This window comes from Micromesistius poutassou (assembly GCF_964030765.1).
Source record: "Micromesistius poutassou genome assembly, chromosome: 4".
Taxonomy (NCBI): domain Eukaryota; kingdom Metazoa; phylum Chordata; class Actinopteri; order Gadiformes; family Gadidae; genus Micromesistius; species Micromesistius poutassou.
Genome location: NC_140274.1, coordinates 1,725,366 through 1,747,205, shown reverse-complemented (window position 1 = coordinate 1,747,205; position 21,840 = coordinate 1,725,366). Strand labels below are relative to the sequence as shown.

Genomic DNA, 21,840 nt, shown 5'->3' with positions numbered 1-21,840 from the left:
GGAGGAGGAGGGAGGAAAGAGGAGGCGGAGAAGGGAGAGACACAGAGAGCTTCCAATAAAGAGCTGATGAATGATGAGTGGGACACAGAGATAGGCTGATGGATGGGGGGGAGATAGGGGGGAGATAGGGGGGAGGACGGGGAGACAGACCTTCTCTTCCTCTCCTTGGTTTGTCTTCTGCTCTCCGACTGCATAATGGTAACGATTTAGAAATGTGACTTAATCCACCCACTACCCATTAACACACACACACACACACACACCACACACACTCACAGACACAAATTCACTTAAAACACACACACACACACACACACACACACACTCACAGACACAAATTCACTTAAAAACACACACACACACACACTCACAGACACAAATTCACTTAAAAACACACACACACACACACACACACTTAAAACACACACACACACACTCACACACACACACACACACACACTCACACACTTAAAACACACACATACACTTAAAACACACACACACACACACACACACACAAACTCCCTTAAAAAGCACAGACACACACACTAACACAGTCACACGCACTCAGAACCTGAACTTAAAACATACACACACATAAAACAAACACACACACACTCACTTAACACACACTGAAAACACAGGCACACTGTGCTGTAGCCGAGCTAATGTCCTCATTAACACTCATTAACATGAGCAACATCACTTGATGATCAAAGGGTAAACGGTGTAATCCCGACCGCGGGCGGCGGCTAGGTGCTGACGTGCGGCGGCTAGGTGCTGGTGTGTGGCGGCTAGGTGCTGGTGTGTGGCTAGGTGCTGGTGTGTGGCGGCTAGGTGCTGACGTGCGGCGGCTAGGTGCTGGTGTGTGGCGGCTAGGTGCTGGTGTGCGGCTAGGTGCTGGTGTGCGGCGGCTAGGTGCTGGTGTGTGGCTAGGTGCTGGTGTGTGGCTAGGTGCTGGTGTGCGGCGGCTAGGTGCTGGTGTGCGGCGGCTAGGTGCTGGTGTGTGGCGGCTAGGTGCTGGTGTGTGGCGGCTAGGTGCTGGTGTGTGGCGGCTAGGTGCTGGTGTGTGGCGGCTAGGTGCTGGTGTGCGGCGGCTAGGTGCTGGTGTGCGGCGGCTAGGTGCTGGTGTGTGGCTAGGTGCTGGTGTGTGGCTAGGTGCTGGTGTGTGGCTAGGTGCTGGTGTGCGGCGGCTAGGTGCTGGTGTGTGGCGGCTAGGTGCTGGTGTGTGGCTAGGTGCTGGTGTGTGGCTAGGTGCTGGTGTGCGGCTAGGTGCTGGTGTGTGGCTAGGTGCTGGTGTGCGGCGGCTAGGTGCTGGTGTGCGGCGGCTAGGTGCTGGTGTGTGGCTAGGTGCTGGTGTGTGGCTAGGTGCTGGTGTGCGGCTAGGTGCTGATGTGTGGCTAGGTGCTGGTGTGCGGCTAGGTGCTGGTGTGTGGCTAGGTGCTGATGTGTGGCTAGGTGCTGGTGTGTGGCTAGGTGCTGGTGTGCGGCTAGGTGCTGGTGTGCGGCTATGTGCTAATGTGCGGCTAGGTGCTGGTGTGCGGCTAGGTGCTGGTGTGTGGCTAGGTGCTGATGTGTGGCTAGGTGCTGGTGTGTGGCTAGGTGCTGGTGTGCGGCGGCTAGGTGCTGGTGTGCGGCTAGGTGCTGGTGTGTGGCTAGGTGCTGATGTGTGGCTAGGTGCTGGTGTGCGGCTATGTGCTAATGTGCGGCTAGGTGCTGGTGTGCGGCTAGGTGCTGGTGTGCGGCTAGGTGCTGGTGTGCGGCGGCTAGGTGCTGGTGTGTGGCGGCTAGGTGCTGGTGTGCGGCGGCTAGGTGCTGGTGTGTGGCGGCTAGGTGCTGGTGTGTGGCGGCTAGGTGCTGGTGTGTGGCTAGGTGCTGGTGTGTGGCTAGGTGCTGGTGTGTGGCGGCTAGGTGCTGGTGTGCGGCGGCTAGGTGCTGGTGTGTGGCTAGGTGCTGGTGTGCGGCGGCTAGGTGCTGGTGTGCGGCGGCTAGGTGCTGGTGTGTGGCGGCTAGGTGCTGGTGTGTGGCTAGGTGCTGGTGTGCGGCTAGGTGCTGGTGTGCGGCGGCTAGGTGCTGGTGTGTGGCTAGGTGCTGGTGTGCGGCTAGGTGCTGGTGTGCGGCGGCTAGGTGCTGGTGTGTGGCTAGGTTGCTGGTGGTGCGGCTAGGTGCTGGTGTGCGGCGGCTAGGTGCTGGTGTGTGGCGGCTAGGTGCTGGTGTGCGGCGGCTAGGTGCTGGTGTGCGGCTAGGTGCTGGTGTGCGGCGGCTAGGTGCTGGTGTGTGGCTAGGTGCTGATGTGTGGCTAGGTGCTGGTGTGCGGCTAGGTGCTGGTGTGTGGCTAGGTGCTGGCGTGCGGCGGCTAGGTGCTGGTGTGCGGCGGCTAGGTGCTGGTGTGTGGCTAGGTGCTGGTGTGCGGCGGCTAGGTGCTGGTGTGCGGCGGCTAGGTGCTGGTGTGTGGCGGCTAGGTGCTGGTGTGCGGCGGCTAGGTGCTGGTGTGTGGCTAGGTGCTGGTGTGTGGCTAGGTGCTGATGTGTGGCTAGGTGCTGGTGTGTGGCGGCTAGGTGCTGGTGTGCGGCTAGGTGCTGGTGTGCGGCTAGGTGCTGGTGTGTGGCTAGGTGCTGATGTGTGGCTAGGTGCTGGTGTGCGGCGGCTAGGTGCTGGTGTGTGGCTAGGTGCTGGTGTGTGGCTAGGTGCTGGTGTGTGGCGGCTAGGTGCTGGTGTGGCGGCTAGGTGCTGGCGTGCGGCGGCTAGGTGCTGGTGTGCGGCGGCTAGGTGCTGGTGTGTGGCTAGGTGCTGGTGTGTGGCTAGGTGCTGGTGTGCGGCGGCTAGGTGCTGGTGTGTGGCTAGGTGCTGGTGTGCGGCGGCTAGGTGCTGGTGTGCGGCGGCTAGGTGCTGGTGTGCGGCGGCTAGGTGCTGGTGTGCGGCTAGGTGCTGGTGTGCGGCTATGTGCTAATGTGCGGCTAGGTGCTGGTGTGCGGCTAGGTGCTGGTGTGCGGCTAGGTGCTGGTGTGCGGCGGCTAGGTGCTGGTGTGTGGCTAGGTGCTGGTGTGTGGCGGCTAGGTGCTGGTGTGCGGCGGCTAGGTGCTGGTGTGCGGCGGCTAGGTGCTGGTGTGCGGCGGCTAGGTGCTGGTGTGTGGCTAGGTGCTGGTGTGTGGCTAGGTGCTGGTGTGCGGCGGCTAGGTGCTGGTGTGCGGCGGCTAGGTGCTGGTGTGTGGCTAGGTGCTGGTGTGCGGCGGCTAGGTGCTGGTGTGCGGCGGCTAGGTGCTGGTGTGTGGCGGCTAGGTGCTGGTGTGCGGCGGCTAGGTGCTGGTGTGCGGCGGCTAGGTGCTGGTGTGCGGCGGCTAGGTGCTGGTGTGTGGCGGCTAGGTGCTGGTGTGTGGCTAGGTGCTGGTGTGCGGCGGCTAGGTGCTGGTGTGCGGCTAGGTGCTGGTGTGCGGCGGCTAGGTGCTGGTGTGCGGCGGCTAGGTGCTGGTGTGTGGCGCTAGGTGCTGGTGTGCGGCGGCTAGGTGCTGGTGTGCGGCGGCTAGGTGCTGGTGTGCGGCGGCTAGGTGCTGGTGTGTGGCTAGGTGCTGGTGTGTGGCTAGGTGCTGGTGTGCGGCGGCTAGGTGCTGGTGTGCGGCGGCTAGGTGCTGGTGTGCGGCTAGGTGCTGGTGTGCGGCGGCTAGGTGCTGGTGTGCGGCGGCTAGGTGCTGGTGTGTGGCTAGGTGCTGGTGTGTGGCTAGGTGCTGGTGTGCGGCTAGGTGCTAATGTGCGGCTAGGTGCTGGTGTGCGGCTAGGTGCTGGTGTGCGGCTAGGTGCTGGTGTGCGGCGGCTAGGTGCTGGTGTGCGGCGGCTAGGTGCTGGTGTGTGGCTAGGTGCTGGTGTGTGGCTAGGTGCTGGTGTGCGGCGGCTAGGTGCTGGTGTGTGGCTAGGTGCTGGTGTGTGGCGGCTAGGTGCTGGTGTGCGGCGGCTAGGTGCTGGTGTGCGGCGGCTAGGTGCTGGTGTGCGGCGGCTAGGTGCTGGTGTGTGGCTAGGTGCTGGTGTGTGGCGGCTAGGTGCTGGTGTGTGGCTAGGTGCTGGTGTGCGGCGGCTAGTGCTGGTGTGCGGCGGCTAGGTGCTGGTGTGTGGCGGCTAGGTGCTGGTGTGTGGCTAGGTGCTGGTGTGTGGCTAGGTGCTGGTGTGCGGCGGCTAGGTGCTGGTGTGCGGCGGCTAGGTGCTGGTGTGCGGCTAGGTGCTGGTGTGCGGCGGCTAGGTGCTGGTGTGTGGCTAGGTGCTGGTGTGCGGCGGCTAGGTGCTGGTGTGCGGCGGCTAGGTGCTGGTGTGCGGCGGCTAGGTGCTGGTGTGTGGCGGCTAGGTGCTGGTGTGTGGCTAGGTGCTGGTGTGTGGCTAGGTGCTGGTGTGCGGCGGCTAGGTGCTGGTGTGCGGCTAGGTGCTGGTGTGCGGCGGCTAGGTGCTGGTGTGTGGCGGCTAGGTGCTGGTGTGGCGGCTAGGTGCTGGTGTGCGGCGGCTAGGTGCTGGTGTGCGGCGGCTAGGTGCTGGTGTGTGGCTAGGTGCTGGTGTGTGGCGGCTAGGTGCTGGTGTGCGGCGGCTAGGTGCTGGTGTGTGGCTAGGTGCTGGTGTGTGGCGGCTAGGTGCTGGTGTGCGGCTAGGTGCTGGTGTGCGGCTAGGTGCTGGTGTGCGGCTAGGTGCTGGTGTGTGGCTAGGTGCTGGTGTGTGGCTAGGTGCTGGTGTGTGGCTAGGTGCTGGTGTGCGGCGGCTAGGTGCTGGTGTGTGGCTAGGTGCTGGTGTGTGGCTAGGTGCTGGTGTGTGGCTAGGTGCTGGTGTGCGGCTAGGTGCTGGTGTGCGGCGGCTAGGTGCTGGTGTGCGGCGGCTAGGTGCTGGTGTGTGGCTAGGTGCTGGTGTGCGGCGGCTAGGTGCTGGTGTGCGGCGGCTAGGTGCTGGTGTGCGGCGGCTAGGTGCTGGTGTGCGGCGGCTAGGTGCTGGTGTGCGGCGGCTAGGTGCTGGTGTGCGGCGGCTAGGTGCTGGTGTGCGGCGGCTAGGTGCTGGTGTGTGGCTAGGTGCTGGTGTGTGGCTAGGTGCTGGTGTGTGGCGGCTAGGTGCTGGTGTGTGGCGGCTAGGTGCTGGTGTGTGGCGGCTAGGTGCTGGTGTGTGGCTAGGTGCTGGTGTGTGGCTAGGTGCTGTGTGTGGCGGCTAGGTGCTGGTGTGTGGCGGCTAGGTGCTGGTGTGTGGCGGCTAGGTGCTGGTGTGTGGCGGCTAGGTGCTGGTGTGTGGCGGCTAGGTGCTGGTGTGTGGCTAGGTGCTGGTGTGTGGCTAGGTGCTGGTGTGCGGCGGCTAGGTGCTGGTGTGCGGCGGCTAGGTGCTGGTGTGCGGCTAGGTGCTGGTGTGCGGCGGCTAGGTGCTGGTGTGCGGCGGCTAGGTGCTGGTGTGTGGCTAGGTGCTGGTGTGCGGCTAGGTGCTGGTGTGTGGCTAGGTGCTGGTGTGTGGCTAGGTGCTGGTGTGTGGCTAGGTGCTGGTGTGTGGCTAAGTGCTGGTGTGTGGCTAGGTGCTGGTGTGCGGCTAGGTGCTAATGTGCGGCTAGGTGCTGGTGTGCGGCTAGGTGCTGGTGTGCGGCTAGGTGCTGGTGTGCGGCGGCTAGGTGCTGGTGTGCGGCGGCTAGGTGCTGGTGTGTGGCTAGGTGCTGGTGTGTGGCTAGGTGCTGGTGTGCGGCGGCTAGGTGCTGGTGTGTGGCTAGGTGCTGGTGTGCGGCTAGGTGCTAATGTGCGGCTAGGTGCTGGTGTGTGGCTAGGTGCTGGTGTGCGGCTAGGTGCTGGTGTGCGGCGGCTAGGTGCTGGTGTGCGGCGGCTAGGTGCTGGTGTGTGGCTAGGTGCTGGTGTGTGGCTAGGTGCTGGTGTGCGGCGGCTAGGTGCTGGTGTGTGGCTAGGTGCTGGTGTGTGGCGGCTAGGTGCTGGTGTGCGGCGGCTAGGTGCTGGTGTGCGGCGGCTAGGTGCTGGTGTGCGGCGGCTAGGTGCTGGTGTGTGGCTAGGTGCTGGTGTGTGGCTAGGTGCTGGTGTGTGGCGGCTAGGTGCTGGTGTGTGGCTAGGTGCTGGTGTGTGGCGGCTAGGTGCTGGTGTGCGGCGGCTAGGTGCTGGTGTGTGGCGGCTAGGTGCTGGTGTGTGGCTAGGTGCTGGTGTGTGGCTAGGTGCTGGTGTGCGGCGGCTAGGTGCTGGTGTGCGGCTAGGTGCTGGTGTGCGGCGGCTAGGTGCTGGTGTGTGGCTAGGTGCTGGTGTGCGGCGGCTAGGTGCTGGTGTGCGGCGGCTAGGTGCTGGTGTGCGGCGGCTAGGTGCTGGTGTGTGGCGGCTAGGTGCTGGTGTGTGGCTAGGTGCTGGTGTGTGGCTAGGTGCTGGTGTGCGGCGGCTAGGTGCTGGTGTGCGGCTAGGTGCTGGTGTGCGGCGGCTAGGTGCTGGTGTGTGGCTAGGTGCTGGTGTGTGGCGGCTAGGTGCTGGTGTGGCGGCTAGGTGCTGGTGTGCGGCGGCTAGGTGCTGGTGTGCGGCGGCTAGGTGCTGGTGTGTGGCTAGGTGCTGGTGTGTGGCGGCTAGGTGCTGGTGTGCGGCGGCTAGGTGCTGGTGTGTGGCTAGGTGCTGGTGTGTGGCGGCTAGGTGCTGGTGTGCGGCTAGGTGCTGGTGTGCGGCTAGGTGCTGGTGTGTGGCTAGGTGCTGGTGTGCGGCTAGGTGCTGGTGTGTGGCCAGGTGCTGGTGTGCGGCGGCTAGGTGCTGGTGTGCGGCGGCTAGGTGCTGGTGTGTGGCTAGGTGCTGGTGTGTGGCTAGGTGCTGGTGTGTGGCTAGGTGCTGGTGTGCGGCTAGGTGCTGGTGTGCGGCGGCTAGGTGCTGGTGTGCGGCGGCTAGGTGCTGGTGTGTGGCTAGGTACTGGTGTGCGGCGGCTAGGTGCTGGTGTGCGGCGGCTAGGTGCTGGTGTGCGGCGGCTAGGTGCTGGTGTGCGGCGGCTAGGTGCTGGTGTGCGGCGGCTAGGTGCTGGTGTGCGGCGGCTAGGTGCTGGTGTGCGGCGGCTAGGTGCTGGTGTGTGGCTAGGTGCTGGTGTGTGGCTAGGTGCTGGTGTGTGGCGGCTAGGTGCTGGTGTGTGGCGGCTAGGTGCTGGTGTGTGGCGGCTAGGTGCTGGTGTGTGGCTAGGTGCTGGTGTGTGGCGGCTAGGTGCTGGTGTGTGGCGGCTAGGTGCTGGTGTGTGGCTAGGTGCTGGTGTGTGGCTAGGTGCTGGTGTGTGGCGGCTAGGTGCTGGTGTGTGGCTAGGTGCTGGTGTGTGGCTAGGTGCTGGTGTGTGGCTAGGTGCTGGTGTGTGGCGGCTAGGTGGTGGTGTGTGGCGGCTAGGTGCTGGTGTGTGGCGGCTAGGTGCTGGTGTGTGGCGGCTAGGTGCTGGTGTGTGGCTAGGTGCTGGTGTGCGGCTAGGTGCTGGTGTGTGGCGGCTAGGTGCTGGTGTGTGGCTAGGTGCTGGTGTGTGGCGGCTAGGTGCTGGTGTGTGGCGGCTAGGTGCTGGTGTGTGGCGGCTAGGTGCTGGTGTGTGGCTAGGTGCTGGTGTGCGGCGGCTAGGTGCTGGTGTGCGGCGGCTAGGTGCTGGTGTGTGGCTAGGTGCTGGTGTGCGGCTAGGTGCTGGTGTGTGGCGGCTAGGTGCTGGTGTGCGGCTAGGTGCTGGTGTGTGGCGGCTAGGTGCTGGTGTGTGGCTAGGTGCTGGTGTGTGGCTAGGTGCTGGTGTGTGGCGGCTAGGTGCTGGTGTGTGGCTAGGTGCTGGTGTGTGGCGGCTAGGTGCTGGTGTGTGGCGGCTAGGTGCTGGTGTGTGGCTAGGTGCTGGTGTGTGGCTAGGTGCTGGTGTGTGGCGGCTAGGTGCTGGTGTGCGGCTAGGTGCTGGTGTGTGGCGGCTAGGTGCTGGTGTGTGGCTAGGTGCTGGTGTGTGGCTAGGTGCTGGTGTGTGGCGGCTAGGTGCTGGTGTGTGGCTAGGTGCTGGTGTGTGGCTAGGTGCTGGTGTGTGGCGGCTAGGTGCTGGTGTGTGGCGGCTAGGTGCTGGTGTGTGGCGGCTAGGTGCTGGTGTGTGGCGGCTAGGTGCTGGTGTGTGGCTAGGTGCTGGTGTGTGGCTAGGTGCTGGTGTGCGGCGGCTAGGTGCTGGTGTGCGGCGGCTAGGTGCTGGTGTGCGGCTAGGTGCTGGTGTGCGGCGGCTAGGTGCTGGTGTGCGGCGGCTAGGTGCTGGTGTGTGGCTAGGTGCTGGTGTGTGGCTAGGTGCTGGTGTGCGGCTAGGTGCTAATGTGCGGCTAGGTGCTGGTGTGCGGCTAGGTGCTGGTGTGCGGCTAGGTGCTGGTGTGCGGCGGCTAGGTGCTGGTGTGTGGCTAGGTGCTGGTGTGCGGCTAGGTGCTGGTGTGTGGCTAGGTGCTGGTGTGTGGCTAGGTGCTGGTGTGTGGCTAAGTGCTGGTGTGTGGCTAGGTGCTGGTGTGCGGCTAGGTGCTAATGTGCGGCTAGGTGCTGGTGTGCGGCTAGGTGCTGGTGTGCGGCTAGGTGCTGGTGTGCGGCGGCTAGGTGCTGGTGTGCGGCGGCTAGGTGCTGGTGTGTGGCTAGGTGCTGGTGTGTGGCTAGGTGCTGGTGTGCGGCGGCTAGGTGCTGGTGTGTGGCTAGGTGCTGGTGTGCGGCTAGGTGCTAATGTGCGGCTAGGTGCTGGTGTGTGGCTAGGTGCTGGTGTGCGGCTAGGTGCTGGTGTGCGGCGGCTAGGTGCTGGTGTGCGGCGGCTAGGTGCTGGTGTGTGGCTAGGTGCTGGTGTGTGGCTAGGTGCTGGTGTGCGGCGGCTAGGTGCTGGTGTGTGGCTAGGTGCTGGTGTGTGGCGGCTAGGTGCTGGTGTGCGGCGGCTAGGTGCTGGTGTGCGGCGGCTAGGTGCTGGTGTGCGGCGGCTAGGTGCTGGTGTGTGGCTAGGTGCTGGTGTGTGGCTAGGTGCTGGTGTGTGGCGGCTAGGTGCTGGTGTGTGGCTAGGTGCTGGTGTGTGGCGGCTAGGTGCTGGTGTGTGGCGGCTAGGTGCTGGTGTGCGGCGGCTAGGTGCTGGTGTGTGGCGGCTAGGTGCTGGTGTGTGGCTAGGTGCTGGTGTGTGGCTAGGTGCTGGTGTGCGGCGGCTAGGTGCTGGTGTGCGGCTAGGTGCTGGTGTGCGGCGGCTAGGTGCTGGTGTGTGGCTAGGTGCTGGTGTGCGGCGGCTAGGTGCTGGTGTGCGGCGGCTAGGTGCTGGTGTGCGGCGGCTAGGTGCTGGTGTGTGGCGGCTAGGTGCTGGTGTGTGGCTAGGTGCTGGTGTGTGGCTAGGTGCTGGTGTGCGGCGGCTAGGTGCTGGTGTGCGGCTAGGTGCTGGTGTGCGGCGGCTAGGTGCTGGTGTGTGGCTAGGTGCTGGTGTGTGGCGGCTAGGTGCTGGTGTGGCGGCTAGGTGCTGGTGTGCGGCGGCTAGGTGCTGGTGTGCGGCGGCTAGGTGCTGGTGTGTGGCTAGGTGCTGGTGTGTGGCGGCTAGGTGCTGGTGTGCGGCGGCTAGGTGCTGGTGTGTGGCTAGGTGCTGGTGTGTGGCGGCTAGGTGCTGGTGTGCGGCTAGGTGCTGGTGTGCGGCTAGGTGCTGGTGTGTGGCTAGGTGCTGGTGTGCGGCTAGGTGCTGGTGTGTGGCCAGGTGCTGGTGTGCGGCGGCTAGGTGCTGGTGTGCGGCGGCTAGGTGCTGGTGTGTGGCTAGGTGCTGGTGTGTGGCTAGGTGCTGGTGTGTGGCTAGGTGCTGGTGTGCGGCTAGGTGCTGGTGTGCGGCGGCTAGGTGCTGGTGTGCGGCGGCTAGGTGCTGGTGTGTGGCTAGGTACTGGTGTGCGGCGGCTAGGTGCTGGTGTGCGGCGGCTAGGTGCTGGTGTGCGGCGGCTAGGTGCTGGTGTGCGGCGGCTAGGTGCTGGTGTGCGGCGGCTAGGTGCTGGTGTGCGGCGGCTAGGTGCTGGTGTGTGGCTAGGTGCTGGTGTGTGGCTAGGTGCTGGTGTGTGGCGGCTAGGTGCTGGTGTGTGGCGGCTAGGTGCTGGTGTGTGGCGGCTAGGTGCTGGTGTGTGGCTAGGTGCTGGTGTGTGGCGGCTAGGTGCTGGTGTGTGGCGGCTAGGTGCTGGTGTGTGGCTAGGTGCTGGTGTGTGGCTAGGTGCTGGTGTGTGGCGGCTAGGTGCTGGTGTGTGGCTAGGTGCTGGTGTGTGGCTAGGTGCTGGTGTGTGGCTAGGTGCTGGTGTGTGGCGGCTAGGTGCTGGTGTGTGGCGGCTAGGTGCTGGTGTGTGGCGGCTAGGTGCTGGTGTGTGGCGGCTAGGTGCTGGTGTGTGGCTAGGTGCTGGTGTGCGGCTAGGTGCTGGTGTGTGGCGGCTAGGTGCTGGTGTGTGGCTAGGTGCTGGTGTGTGGCGGCTAGGTGCTGGTGTGTGGCGGCTAGGTGCTGGTGTGTGGCGGCTAGGTGCTGGTGTGTGGCTAGGTGCTGGTGTGCGGCGGCTAGGTGCTGGTGTGCGGCGGCTAGGTGCTGGTGTGTGGCTAGGTGCTGGTGTGTGGCGGCTAGGTGCTGGTGTGCGGCTAGGTGCTGGTGTGTGGCGGCTAGGTGCTGGTGTGCGGCTAGGTGCTGGTGTGTGGCGGCTAGGTGCTGGTGTGTGGCTAGGTGCTGGTGTGTGGCTAGGTGCTGGTGTGTGGCGGCTAGGTGCTGGTGTGTGGCTAGGTGCTGGTGTGTGGCGGCTAGGTGCTGGTGTGTGGCGGCTAGGTGCTGGTGTGTGGCTAGGTGCTGGTGTGTGGCTAGGTGCTGGTGTGTGGCGGCTAGGTGCTGGTGTGCGGCTAGGTGCTGGTGTGTGGCGGCTAGGTGCTGGTGTGTGGCTAGGTGCTGGTGTGTGGCTAGGTGCTGGTGTGTGGCGGCTAGGTGCTGGTGTGTGGCTAGGTGCTGGTGTGTGGCTAGGTGCTGGTGTGTGGCGGCTAGGTGCTGGTGTGTGGCGGCTAGGTGCTGGTGTGTGGCGGCTAGGTGCTGGTGTGTGGCGGCTAGGTGCTGGTGTGTGGCTAGGTGCTGGTGTGTGGCTAGGTGCTGGTGTGCGGCGGCTAGGTGCTGGTGTGCGGCGGCTAGGTGCTGGTGTGCGGCTAGGTGCTGGTGTGCGGCGGCTAGGTGCTGGTGTGCGGCGGCTAGGTGCTGGTGTGTGGCTAGGTGCTGGTGTGCGGCTAGGTGCTGGTGTGTGGCTAGGTGCTGGTGTGTGGCTAGGTGCTGGTGTGTGGCTAGGTGCTGGTGTGTGGCTAAGTGCTGGTGTGTGGCTAGGTGCTGGTGTGCGGCTAGGTGCTAATGTGCGGCTAGGTGCTGGTGTGCGGCTAGGTGCTGGTTTGCGGCTAGGTGCTGGTGTGCGGCGGCTAGGTGCTGGTGTGCGGCGGCTAGGTGCTGGTGTGTGGCTAGGTGCTGGTGTGTGGCTAGGTGCTGGTGTGCGGCGGCTAGGTGCTGGTGTGTGGCTAGGTGCTGGTGTGCGGCTAGGTGCTAATGTGCGGCTAGGTGCTGGTGTGTGGCTAGGTGCTGGTGTGCGGCTAGGTGCTGGTGTGCGGCGGCTAGGTGCTGGTGTGCGGCGGCTAGGTGCTGGTGTGTGGCTAGGTGCTGGTGTGTGGCTAGGTGCTGGTGTGCGGCGGCTAGGTGCTGGTGTGTGGCTAGGTGCTGGTGTGTGGCGGCTAGGTGCTGGTGTGCGGCGGCTAGGTGCTGGTGTGCGGCGGCTAGGTGCTGGTGTGCGGCGGCTAGGTGCTGGTGTGTGGCTAGGTGCTGGTGTGTGGCGGCTAGGTGCTGGTGTGTGGCTAGGTGCTGGTGTGTGGCGGCTAGGTGCTGGTGTGCGGCGGCTAGGTGCTGGTGTGTGGCGGCTAGGTGCTGGTGTGTGGCTAGGTGCTGGTGTGTGGCTAGGTGCTGGTGTGCGGCGGCTAGGTGCTGGTGTGCGGCTAGGTGCTGGTGTGCGGCGGCTAGGTGCTGGTGTGTGGCTAGGTGCTGGTGTGCGGCGGCTAGGTGCTGGTGTGCGGCGGCTAGGTGCTGGTGTGCGGCGGCTAGGTGCTGGTGTGTGGCGGCTAGGTGCTGGTGTGTGGCTAGGTGCTGGTGTGTGGCTAGGTGCTGGTGTGCGGCGGCTAGGTGCTGGTGTGCGGCTAGGTGCTGGTGTGCGGCGGCTAGGTGCTGGTGTGTGGCTAGGTGCTGGTGTGTGGCGGCTAGGTGCTGGTGTGGCGGCTAGGTGCTGGTGTGCGGCGGCTAGGTGCTGGTGTGCGGCGGCTAGGTGCTGGTGTGTGGCGGCTAGGTGCTGGTGTGCGGCGGCTAGGTGCTGGTGTGTGGCTAGGTGCTGGTGTGTGGCGGCTAGGTGCTGGTGTGCGGCTAGGTGCTGGTGTGCGGCTAGGTGCTGGTGTGTGGCTAGGTGCTGGTGTGCGGCTAGGTGCTGGTGTGTGGCTAGGTGCTGGTGTGCGGCGGCTAGGTGCTGGTGTGTGGCTAGGTGCTGGTGTGCGGCTAGGTGCTGGTGTGCGGCTAGGTGCTGGTGTGTGGCTAGGTGCTGGTGTGCGGCTAGGTGCTGGTGTGTGGCTAGGTGCTGGTGTGCGGCGGCTAGGTGCTGGTGTGCGGCGGCTAGGTGCTGGTGTGTGGCTAGGTGCTGGTGTGTGGCTAGGTGCTGGTGTGTGGCTAGGTGCTGGTGTGCGGCTAGGTGCTGGTGTGCGGCGGCTAGGTGCTGGTGTGCGGCGGCTAGGTGCTGGTGTGTGGCTAGGTGCTGGTGTGCGGCGGCTAGGTGCTGGTGTGCGGCGGCTAGGTGCTGGTGTGCGGCGGCTAGGTGCTGGTGTGCGGCGGCTAGGTGCTGGTGTGCGGCGGCTAGGTGCTGGTGTGTGGCTAGGTGCTGGTGTGTGGCTAGGTGCTGGTGTGTGGCGGCTAGGTGCTGGTGTGTGGCGGCTAGGTGCTGGTGTGTGGCGGCTAGGTGCTGGTGTGTGGCTAGGTGCTGGTGTGTGGCGGCTAGGTGCTGGTGTGTGGCGGCTAGGTGCTGGTGTGTGGCGGCTAGGTGCTGGTGTGTGGCTAGGTGCTGGTGTGTGGCGGCTAGGTGCTGGTGTGTGGCGGCTAGGTGCTGGTGTGTGGCTAGGTGCTGGTGTGTGGCTAGGTGCTGGTGTGTGGCGGCTAGGTGCTGGTGTGTGGCTAGGTGCTGGTGTGTGGCTAGGTGCTGGTGTGTGGCTAGGTGCTGGTGTGTGGCGGCTAGGTGCTGGTGTGTGGCGGCTAGGTGCTGGTGTGTGGCGGCTAGGTGCTGGTGTGTGGCGGCTAGGTGCTGGTGTGTGGCGGCTAGGTGCTGGTGTGTGGCTAGGTGCTGGTGTGCGGCTAGGTGCTGGTGTGTGGCGGCTAGGTGCTGGTGTGTGGCTAGGTGCTGGTGTGTGGCGGCTAGGTGCTGGTGTGTGGCGGCTAGGTGCTGGTGTGTGGCGGCTAGGTGCTGGTGTGTGGCTAGGTGCTGGTGTGCGGCGGCTAGGTGCTGGTGTGCGGCGGCTAGGTGCTGGTGTGTGGCGGCTAGGTGCTGGTGTGTGGCTAGGTGCTGGTGTGTGGCTAGGTGCTGGTGTGTGGCTAGGTGCTGGTGTGCGGCGGCTAGGTGCTGGTGTGCGGCTAGGTGCTGGTGTGCGGCGGCTAGGTGCTGGTGTGTGGCTAGGTGCTGGTGTGTGGCGGCTAGGTGCTGGTGTGGCGGCTAGGTGCTGGTGTGCGGCGGCTAGGTGCTGGTGTGCGGCGGCTAGGTGCTGGTGTGTGGCGGCTAGGTGCTGGTGTGCGGCGGCTAGGTGCTGGTGTGTGGCTAGGTGCTGGTGTGTGGCGGCTAGGTGCTGGTGTGCGGCTAGGTGCTGGTGTGCGGCTAGGTGCTGGTGTGTGGCTAGGTGCTGGTGTGCGGCTAGGTGCTGGTGTGTGGCTAGGTGCTGGTGTGCGGCGGCTAGGTGCTGGTGTGTGGCTAGGTGCTGGTGTGCGGCTAGGTGCTGGTGTGCGGCTAGGTGCTGGTGTGTGGCTAGGTGCTGGTGTGCGGCTAGGTGCTGGTGTGTGGCTAGGTGCTGGTGTGCGGCGGCTAGGTGCTGGTGTGCGGCGGCTAGGTGCTGGTGTGTGGCTAGGTGCTGGTGTGTGGCTAGGTGCTGGTGTGTGGCTAGGTGCTGGTGTGCGGCTAGGTGCTGGTGTGCGGCGGCTAGGTGCTGGTGTGCGGCGGCTAGGTGCTGGTGTGTGGCTAGGTGCTGGTGTGCGGCGGCTAGGTGCTGGTGTGCGGCGGCTAGGTGCTGGTGTGCGGCGGCTAGATGCTGGTGTGCGGCGGCTAGGTGCTGGTGTGCGGCGGCTAGGTGCTGGTGTGTGGCTAGGTGCTGGTGTGTGGCTAGGTGCTGGTGTGTGGCGGCTAGGTGCTGGTGTGTGGCGGCTAGGTGCTGGTGTGTGGCGGCTAGGTGCTGGTGTGTGGCTAGGTGCTGGTGTGTGGCGGCTAGGTGCTGGTGTGTGGCGGCTAGGTGCTGGTGTGTGGCGGCTAGGTGCTGGTGTGTGGCTAGGTGCTGGTGTGTGGCGGCTAGGTGCTGGTGTGTGGCGGCTAGGTGCTGGTGTGTGGCTAGGTGCTGGTGTGTGGCTAGGTGCTGGTGTGTGGCGGCTAGGTGCTGGTGTGTGGCTAGGTGCTGGTGTGTGGCTAGGTGCTGGTGTGTGGCTAGGTGCTGGTGTGTGGCGGCTAGGTGCTGGTGTGTGGCGGCTAGGTGCTGGTGTGTGGCGGCTAGGTGCTGGTGTGTGGCGGCTAGGTGCTGGTGTGTGGCGGCTAGGTGCTGGTGTGTGGCTAGGTGCTGGTGTGCGGCTAGGTGCTGGTGTGTGGCGGCTAGGTGCTGGTGTGTGGCTAGGTGCTGGTGTGTGGCGGCTAGGTGCTGGTGTGTGGCGGCTAGGTGCTGGTGTGTGGCGGCTAGGTGCTGGTGTGTGGCTAGGTGCTGGTGTGCGGCGGCTAGGTGCTGGTGTGCGGCGGCTAGGTGCTGGTGTGTGGCTAGGTGCTGGTGTGTGGCGGCTAGGTGCTGGTGTGCGGCTAGGTGCTGGTGTGTGGCGGCTAGGTGCTGGTGTGCGGCTAGGTGCTGGTGTGTGGCGGCTAGGTGCTGGTGTGTGGCTAGGTGCTGGTGTGTGGCTAGGTGCTGGTGTGTGGCGGCTAGGTGCTGGTGTGTGGCTAGGTGCTGGTGTGTGGCTAGGTGCTGGTGTGTGGCTAGGTGCTGGTGTGTGGCGGCTAGGTGCTGGTGTGTGGCTAGGTGCTGGTGTGTGGCGGCTAGGTGCTGGTGTGTGGCGGCTAGGTGCTGGTGTGTGGCTAGGTGCTGGTGTGTGGCTAGGTGCTGGTGTGTGGCGGCTAGGTGCTGGTGTGCGGCTAGGTGCTGGTGTGTGGCTAGGTGCTGGTGTGCGGCTAGGTGCTGGTGTGCGGCTAGGTGCTGGTGTGCGGCGGCTAGGTGCTGGTGTGTGGCTAGGTGCTGGTGTGTGGCTAGGTGCTGGTGTGTGGCTAGGTGCTGGTGTGTGGCTAGGTGCTGGTGTGTGGCTAGGTGCTGGTGTGTGGCTAGGTGCTGGTGTGTGGCTAGGTGCTGGTGTGCGGCGGCTAGGTGCTGGTGTGTGGCTAGGTGCTGGTGTGTGGCTAGGTGCTGGTGTGCGGCTAGGTGCTGGTGTGTGGCGGCTAGGTGCTGGTGTGCGGCTAGGTGCTGGTGTGTGGCTAGGTGCTGGTGTGTGGCTAGGTGCTGGTGTGTGGCGGCTAGGTGCTGGTGTGCGGCGGCTAGGTGCTGGTGTGCGGCTAGGTGCTGGTGTGCGGCGGCTAGGTGCTGGTGTGTGGCTAGGTGCTGATGTGCGGCGGCTAGGTGCTGGTGTGTGGCTAGGTGCTGGTGTGCGGCGGCTAGGTGCTGATGTGCGGCTGCGAGGCGCTAACGTCTCCCTAATGCTGTCCTCTGCACCGGCTCATCAGCGCTGGATCACACACACACACACACACACACACACACACACACACACACACACACACACACACACACACACACAGTCACCGGCAGGAACATTATCGCATAATGAAAACTTAAATACGAAAGTTGCATGCCAACACACACAGACACACACACACACACACACACACACGCACGCACGCACGCACGCACACACGCACGCACGCACGCACGCACACACACACACACACACACACACACACACACACACACACACACACACACACACAGTCCCACTACATAAGTCTCTATTCTCCGGCCCACTGCAGCTGTCTCATATCCTAATGCCGTTTTGATTAGTTATGTGATTTGCTTCAGCTCACACACACACTCGCACACAAAGACACACACACACACACACACACACACACACACACACACACACACACAATCATACACTACAACCAGGGAGTGAAAGAAAAGCAACGAGAGGCCTGGGGTAGAACAACACTCAGTGAATCCACTTCCTCTGAACGCCCCATCAGCCGCCCGGCCTCACGGCCTCCTGTCTCACTGCTCCTGTCCCCCCCCCCTGGGGGAGGAGGAACCTGTCTCACTGTCCCCCCCCCTGGGGGAGGAGGAACCTGTCTCACTGCTCCTGTCCCCCCCGGGGGAGGAGGAACCTGTCTCACTGCTCCTGTCCCCCGCCCCGGGGGAGGAGGAACCTGTCTCACTGCTCCTTTGAGGAGGAACCTGTCTCACTGTCCCCCGCCCCGGGGGAGGAGGAACCTGTCTCACTGCTCCTTTGAGGAGGAACCTGTCTCACTGTCCCCCCCCCCGGGGGAGGAGAAACCTGTCTCACTGCTCCTGTCCCCCGCCCAGGGGGACAGGAGGAACCTGTCTCACTGCTCCTGTCCCCCCCGGGGGAGGAGGAACCTGTCTCACTGCTCCTGTCCCCCGCCCCGGGGGAGGAGGAACCTGTCTCACTGCTCCTTTGAGGAGGAACCTGTCTCACTGTCCCCCGCCCCGGGGGAGGAGGAACCTGTCTCACTGCTCCTTTGAGGAGGAACCTGTCTCACTGTCCCCCCCCCCGGGGGAGGAGAAACCTGTCTCACTGCTCCTGTCCCCCGCCCAGGGGGACAGGAGGAACCTGTCTCACTGCTCCTGTCCCCCCCGGGGGAGGAGGACCCTGTCTCACTGCCCTGCTTGCCCCCCCCCCAGGTGAGGAAGTACCTGCTGATGCTGGACGTGCGTAAGGACCACGTCAAGTTCTGGCGGCCCCAGGTGCTGCTGATGGTGTCCAACCCGCGCACCGCCGCCGGCCTCATCTCCTTCATCAACGACATCAAGAAGAGCGGCCTGTACGTCCTGGGCCACGTCCAGCTGGGGGAGCTGAGTGAGTCCACCGCAACACACACACACACACACACACACACACACACACACACACATACACACACACACACACACACACACACACAAGAAGAGCGGCCTGTACGTCCTGGGCCACATCCAGCTGGGGGAGCTGAGTGAGTCCACCGCAACACACACACACACACACACACACACACACACACACACACACACACACACACACACACATACACAGACACACAAGAAGAGCGGCCTGTACGTCCTGGGCCACGTGCAGCTGGGGGAGCGCGTCCTGCTGTGCGTCCTACTGTACATTTAAAACCTTTAAGCACATGTACGCATGCGTCCCGTCTTCACGGCTCGTCTGGTAACCTGCTGCTTTATTGCTGATGAGATACAAGCGAGGGCGACAAGAAACCTGGTTCTCATTTTCAAAGGTTTGTTTAAAGTTATATTTAGAAAAATACCGCTCAATGCATCTCCAGAAGCATATCTGCACAATATAACCCCTATAGATTCAACAGTATCTACAAATCCGCTCATCTGAAAGTGAGGCAGCCCAACTGTCTGCTGGCCGTGTCAGTCTCCTCACTAGAGGGTAACACTAACTGTGTGTCTGTCTGCTGGCCGTGTCAGTCTCCTCACCAGAGGGTAACACTAACTGTGTGTCTGTCTGCTGGCCGTGTCAGTCTCCTCACCAGAGGGTAACACTAACACCTCCCCTCCATTCATCAGAGGAGAGGTTTGTCCCGCTGTGACCCGGGTTAAGTGTTAAGAGCTGAGGGATGGAGGGATGAGGGATGGAGGGCTGAGGGATGAAGGGCTGAGGGATGAAGGGCTGAGGCGTGAGGGAGAGCCGACGCCCTCGTCTGAAGAAGCAGGCGTGCGCCACGCGGCGGTGGAGAGCTCTCTGATCACAGGAACAGCTCCGCCTCTTCTGCTGCTACAGGCCAGGGCCGCCCAGCGCCCTCCTCTTACCCTGACCAGAGGACACACACACACACACACACACACACACACACACACACACACGCTCGCTCGCTCGCTGTTCATGTTAGATATTGAAGAGACAGAGCCCTTGTATGAGGCGCATATGCCATTCATGCACACGTAAACACATTGTTTGAGTGTAACTGAGTGTGTATGTTTTATGTGTGTGTGTGTGAGTGTGTGTGTATGTCTTTGGATTCAGCAGGTCCTATATCTATATTGCATTTGTTTGATCATTTCCAAAATTCCAACTTATAAGACCCCCCTTGCTGCAGAGCTATGGCATGAATTCTTCTCCAGGATTTGGATGTCCCGCGAGGACCAAAATGCATATTGTTGTTTACGTTGTTCTGTTTCTTTATGTGCGTTGCTTCCTGCTTTTGTTTGGTGATGATTGATGGCCTGTCTCCTCCCTTTATCTCCTCCTTCCTATCTCCCTTCCCTATCTCGCACTCACCATTCAACTCCACACCGCTCGCTCTCTCTCTCACTCTCTCTCCCTCGCTCTTTCCTAAACCTCCCCTCCCTCCCTGCATCTTTCACACCAATCTCAATTTAATGCTCCCGCATCTCTTATGTTTCTCAATCCACATCTCCCTTTCTCCTCTCTCTCTCTCTCTCTCCCTCTTCTCAACACGACGTCCTCCCCCTCTCCTCCCCTCTCGGCCCCTCCTCCTCCTCCTCCCTGTCTTTTGTTGTCTCCCTCTGCCCCCCCCCCCCCCCCCCGCTGCCTCGCGGTGCAGACACCCTGCCGTCGGACCCCCTGCAGTCCCAGTACGACTCGTGGCTCTCCCTGGTGGACCACCTCAACATCAAGGCCTTCGTCAACCTGACTCTGGCCACCTCGGTGCGCCACGGGGTGCAGCACCTGCTCTTCATCTCCGGCCTGGGTCAGTGGGCCCCCCGCTGAGCACAACGCCACCTCTGACCCGAGCGCTCCACTCCAGTGTGGAGGGGGCCCTGAGGGCCAGTGGGGGGTTCTTTGTTTTTATTTTCATTTTTTGGTTATTTTTCCATATGCATAATTGTCACCCTATTATTTATTATAATTGTAGATATTTGATAGTTGATATATATGTATATATATAAAGATCTAATGTCTGACAGCGGCCCCCTACGCCTTCTCTCCTGGTAGGCGGGATGCGTCCCAACACCCTGGTGCTGGGTTTCTATGACGACCAGCCCCCGGAGGACCAGCTGGGCCTGGTGCTCCCCGGGGACGCCGAGGACCCGGAGCGGCGCGCGCCGTTCCACTTCCCCCCGCTGCGCGGCGGCGCGGCCGGCGGGAAGAGCCTGGAGCCCCAGGAGTACGTGGCCGTGATCGCCGACGCCATCAAGATGCTGAAGAACGTGGCGCTGGCGCGCTACTTCCACCGCTTCCAGCGGACGCGCGCCCTGTCGCCGGCGGAGAAGGGCGCGGGCGTGTACGTGGACGTGTGGCCCGTCAACCTGCTGCGGCCCGACAGCAGCAGCTACGTGGACACCTGCTCCCTGTTCCTGCTGCAGCTCGCCTGTATCCTCAACATGGTGCGGGCCTGGCGCCGGGCCCGGCTCCGCCTCTTCCTGTGCGTGGAGGAAGGGCGCAGCCTGCGCGGCACCAAGGAGAAGCTGGGCCAGCTGCTGAAGGAGCTGCGCATCAAGGCCACGGTGTACACGGTGCCCTGGGACCGCCAGGTGGCGCTGCACTGGCAGCGGCAGGGCCGGGCCGACAAGAGGCCCCTGGGGCCCGGCCAGGAGCACCCAGAGCAGGAGGAGCACCACGAGGAGGAGCCGGAGGAGGAGGAGGAGGAGGAGGAGGAGGAGTACGTCAACAGCTTCCCCGGTAACGGGGCGCGGCTCAGCGACGACTACCTGCTGGCCGTCAACAGGCTGATCCTGGACCAGCCCTGCCTGTCTCCTGCCGTGCGCTTCCTGTACTTGCCCCGCCCGCCCGCCGACACGCGGCGCTACACCACCTACCTGCGGCAGCTGGACCTGCTCACCCTGGACCTGGGCCCCACGCTGCTCATCCACGGGGTCACGCCCGTCCTGACCACCGACCTCTGACCTCGCCCCGGCTCATGTGCGTCGATGGGGGGGGCGAGGTCTTACTGTCCGGAGGTCCAACGTCTCGCCAGTACTCCTCTAATTCCATCCCAGACCCGACCCTAAAGATAAGGCTCAATTCTGTTTTCAAATCAAATGTCAATTCTTTTGGTCCCTATTTTTTGGTATGTCATTTTAATTTGTTCTTGTTACCAAAAACAATCAAATGTATGTGAGGCAGCACTGCACTACATCATCAGTAGAGTTTTTTTTACAGGAGGTCTTTTTCACACTTTCCCTGTAATTTATTTCAGGCCATTGCTTAGTGATTTACACGAGTGCAATGCTTAGTGAACACTGTTTCACAGCAAGTAAAACCCAATGAATCATAATACGGATGGTGAATGTCAAGGTTATTTTTATCCCTATTCAGAGCTTTATTTCACCTTTTTTGATATGTTTTGTAAAATCGCCAATATGCTGTCTTTAAAATGTTTACTGAGTCTGGACTTATCCTGACTCCTCTCCAGGCATAACGCTTTATGATTGCTGAGTTTATACTTAATGTACAAAACCCTTTTAGAATGATGATTTTTTTCTATATTTTCGACCAGAAGTGGAAGATTCCAGTCAGGACTTTGCTCCCTCCTGAGCTGAGCTCCTGCTCTGCCCCAGGATTTCATACCTGACTGATTTGCACAGTGGTTTGAACTTGAGCCAAATGCAGCCTCAACGATGACGTACAAACCTCTCTCTCCTCCTGACGACACTTGAACTTAAATGACTTGGCCCAGCATACATCCCATCGTATTCTATACATTTCTTTGTACGATCTATAAAATAAGATATCTTTGTTCTAGCTTTGTTGTTTAGCTAAATTTAAATAAATTTAAATAGCTTATATTCTAGTGTGGTTCCGTTAGCCACAGTACTATTTGAAAACCAAGTGCAGAACATTACAAAATGGTAATATTAGATATCATTTGCCACAGCAATTCCCCCAAATGTATTTTTGAAGTCAATCTAATATATTTATATATTTATATATATATATCTGAATGAACAAAGAAAACTATGACGGACGTGCATGACAATGTCCTGAGTGAGTGGATTTGGAGGAGAATAGTTCATAATAATGATAATCCTTCTTGAAGCCATTCTTTATTTCTGGGACTCATGGCTACTGTAACTTTCTGAGAACTCCTTGCCTTTATTGGGACAGCGCTGTTTGTAGAACTCAGAATCTGAACCTGAACCAAAAAGGAGTTTATTGCCAAGTAGGTTTTCACATACAAGGAATTTGTTTTGGCAAATAAGGTGCATGCCATACAATAAACAAACATTCAACAATAAACAATCAACATAAATAGACAGCGTGATAACGAGACAGACAACCATAAAACCATAAGTAACGACAACGTGAACGAGATATGTAAGCACATGCCTCTCATTAGTGCAAAGGTGACTGTATGGTGACAGAGGGGGTCCAGAGGTCTGAGCCATCGTCAGTGTCAGTGGGGGACTGTATGGTGACAGAGGGGGTCCAGAGGTCTGAGCCATCGTCAGTGTCAGTGGGGGA

General features: G+C 62.0%; 1 protein-coding gene across 1 annotated transcript in view; it reads left to right on the top strand.

The window, feature by feature from the left end:
- The window catches only part of LOC311342358 (solute carrier family 12 member 9), a 62,614-nt gene extending 41,474 nt beyond the window's left edge, over positions 1–21,140 (top strand). The window contains exons 11-13 of the mRNA XM_084467205.1: positions 17,094–17,268; positions 18,980–19,126; positions 19,372–21,140. Of these exons, the coding sequence (XP_084323331.1) occupies positions 17,094–17,268; positions 18,980–19,126; positions 19,372–20,282 (1,233 nt within the window). The 3' untranslated portion in view covers positions 20,283–21,140. The remainder of the gene's footprint in view (positions 1–17,093; positions 17,269–18,979; positions 19,127–19,371) is intronic.
- Positions 21,141–21,840: the final 700 nt, after the last annotated feature.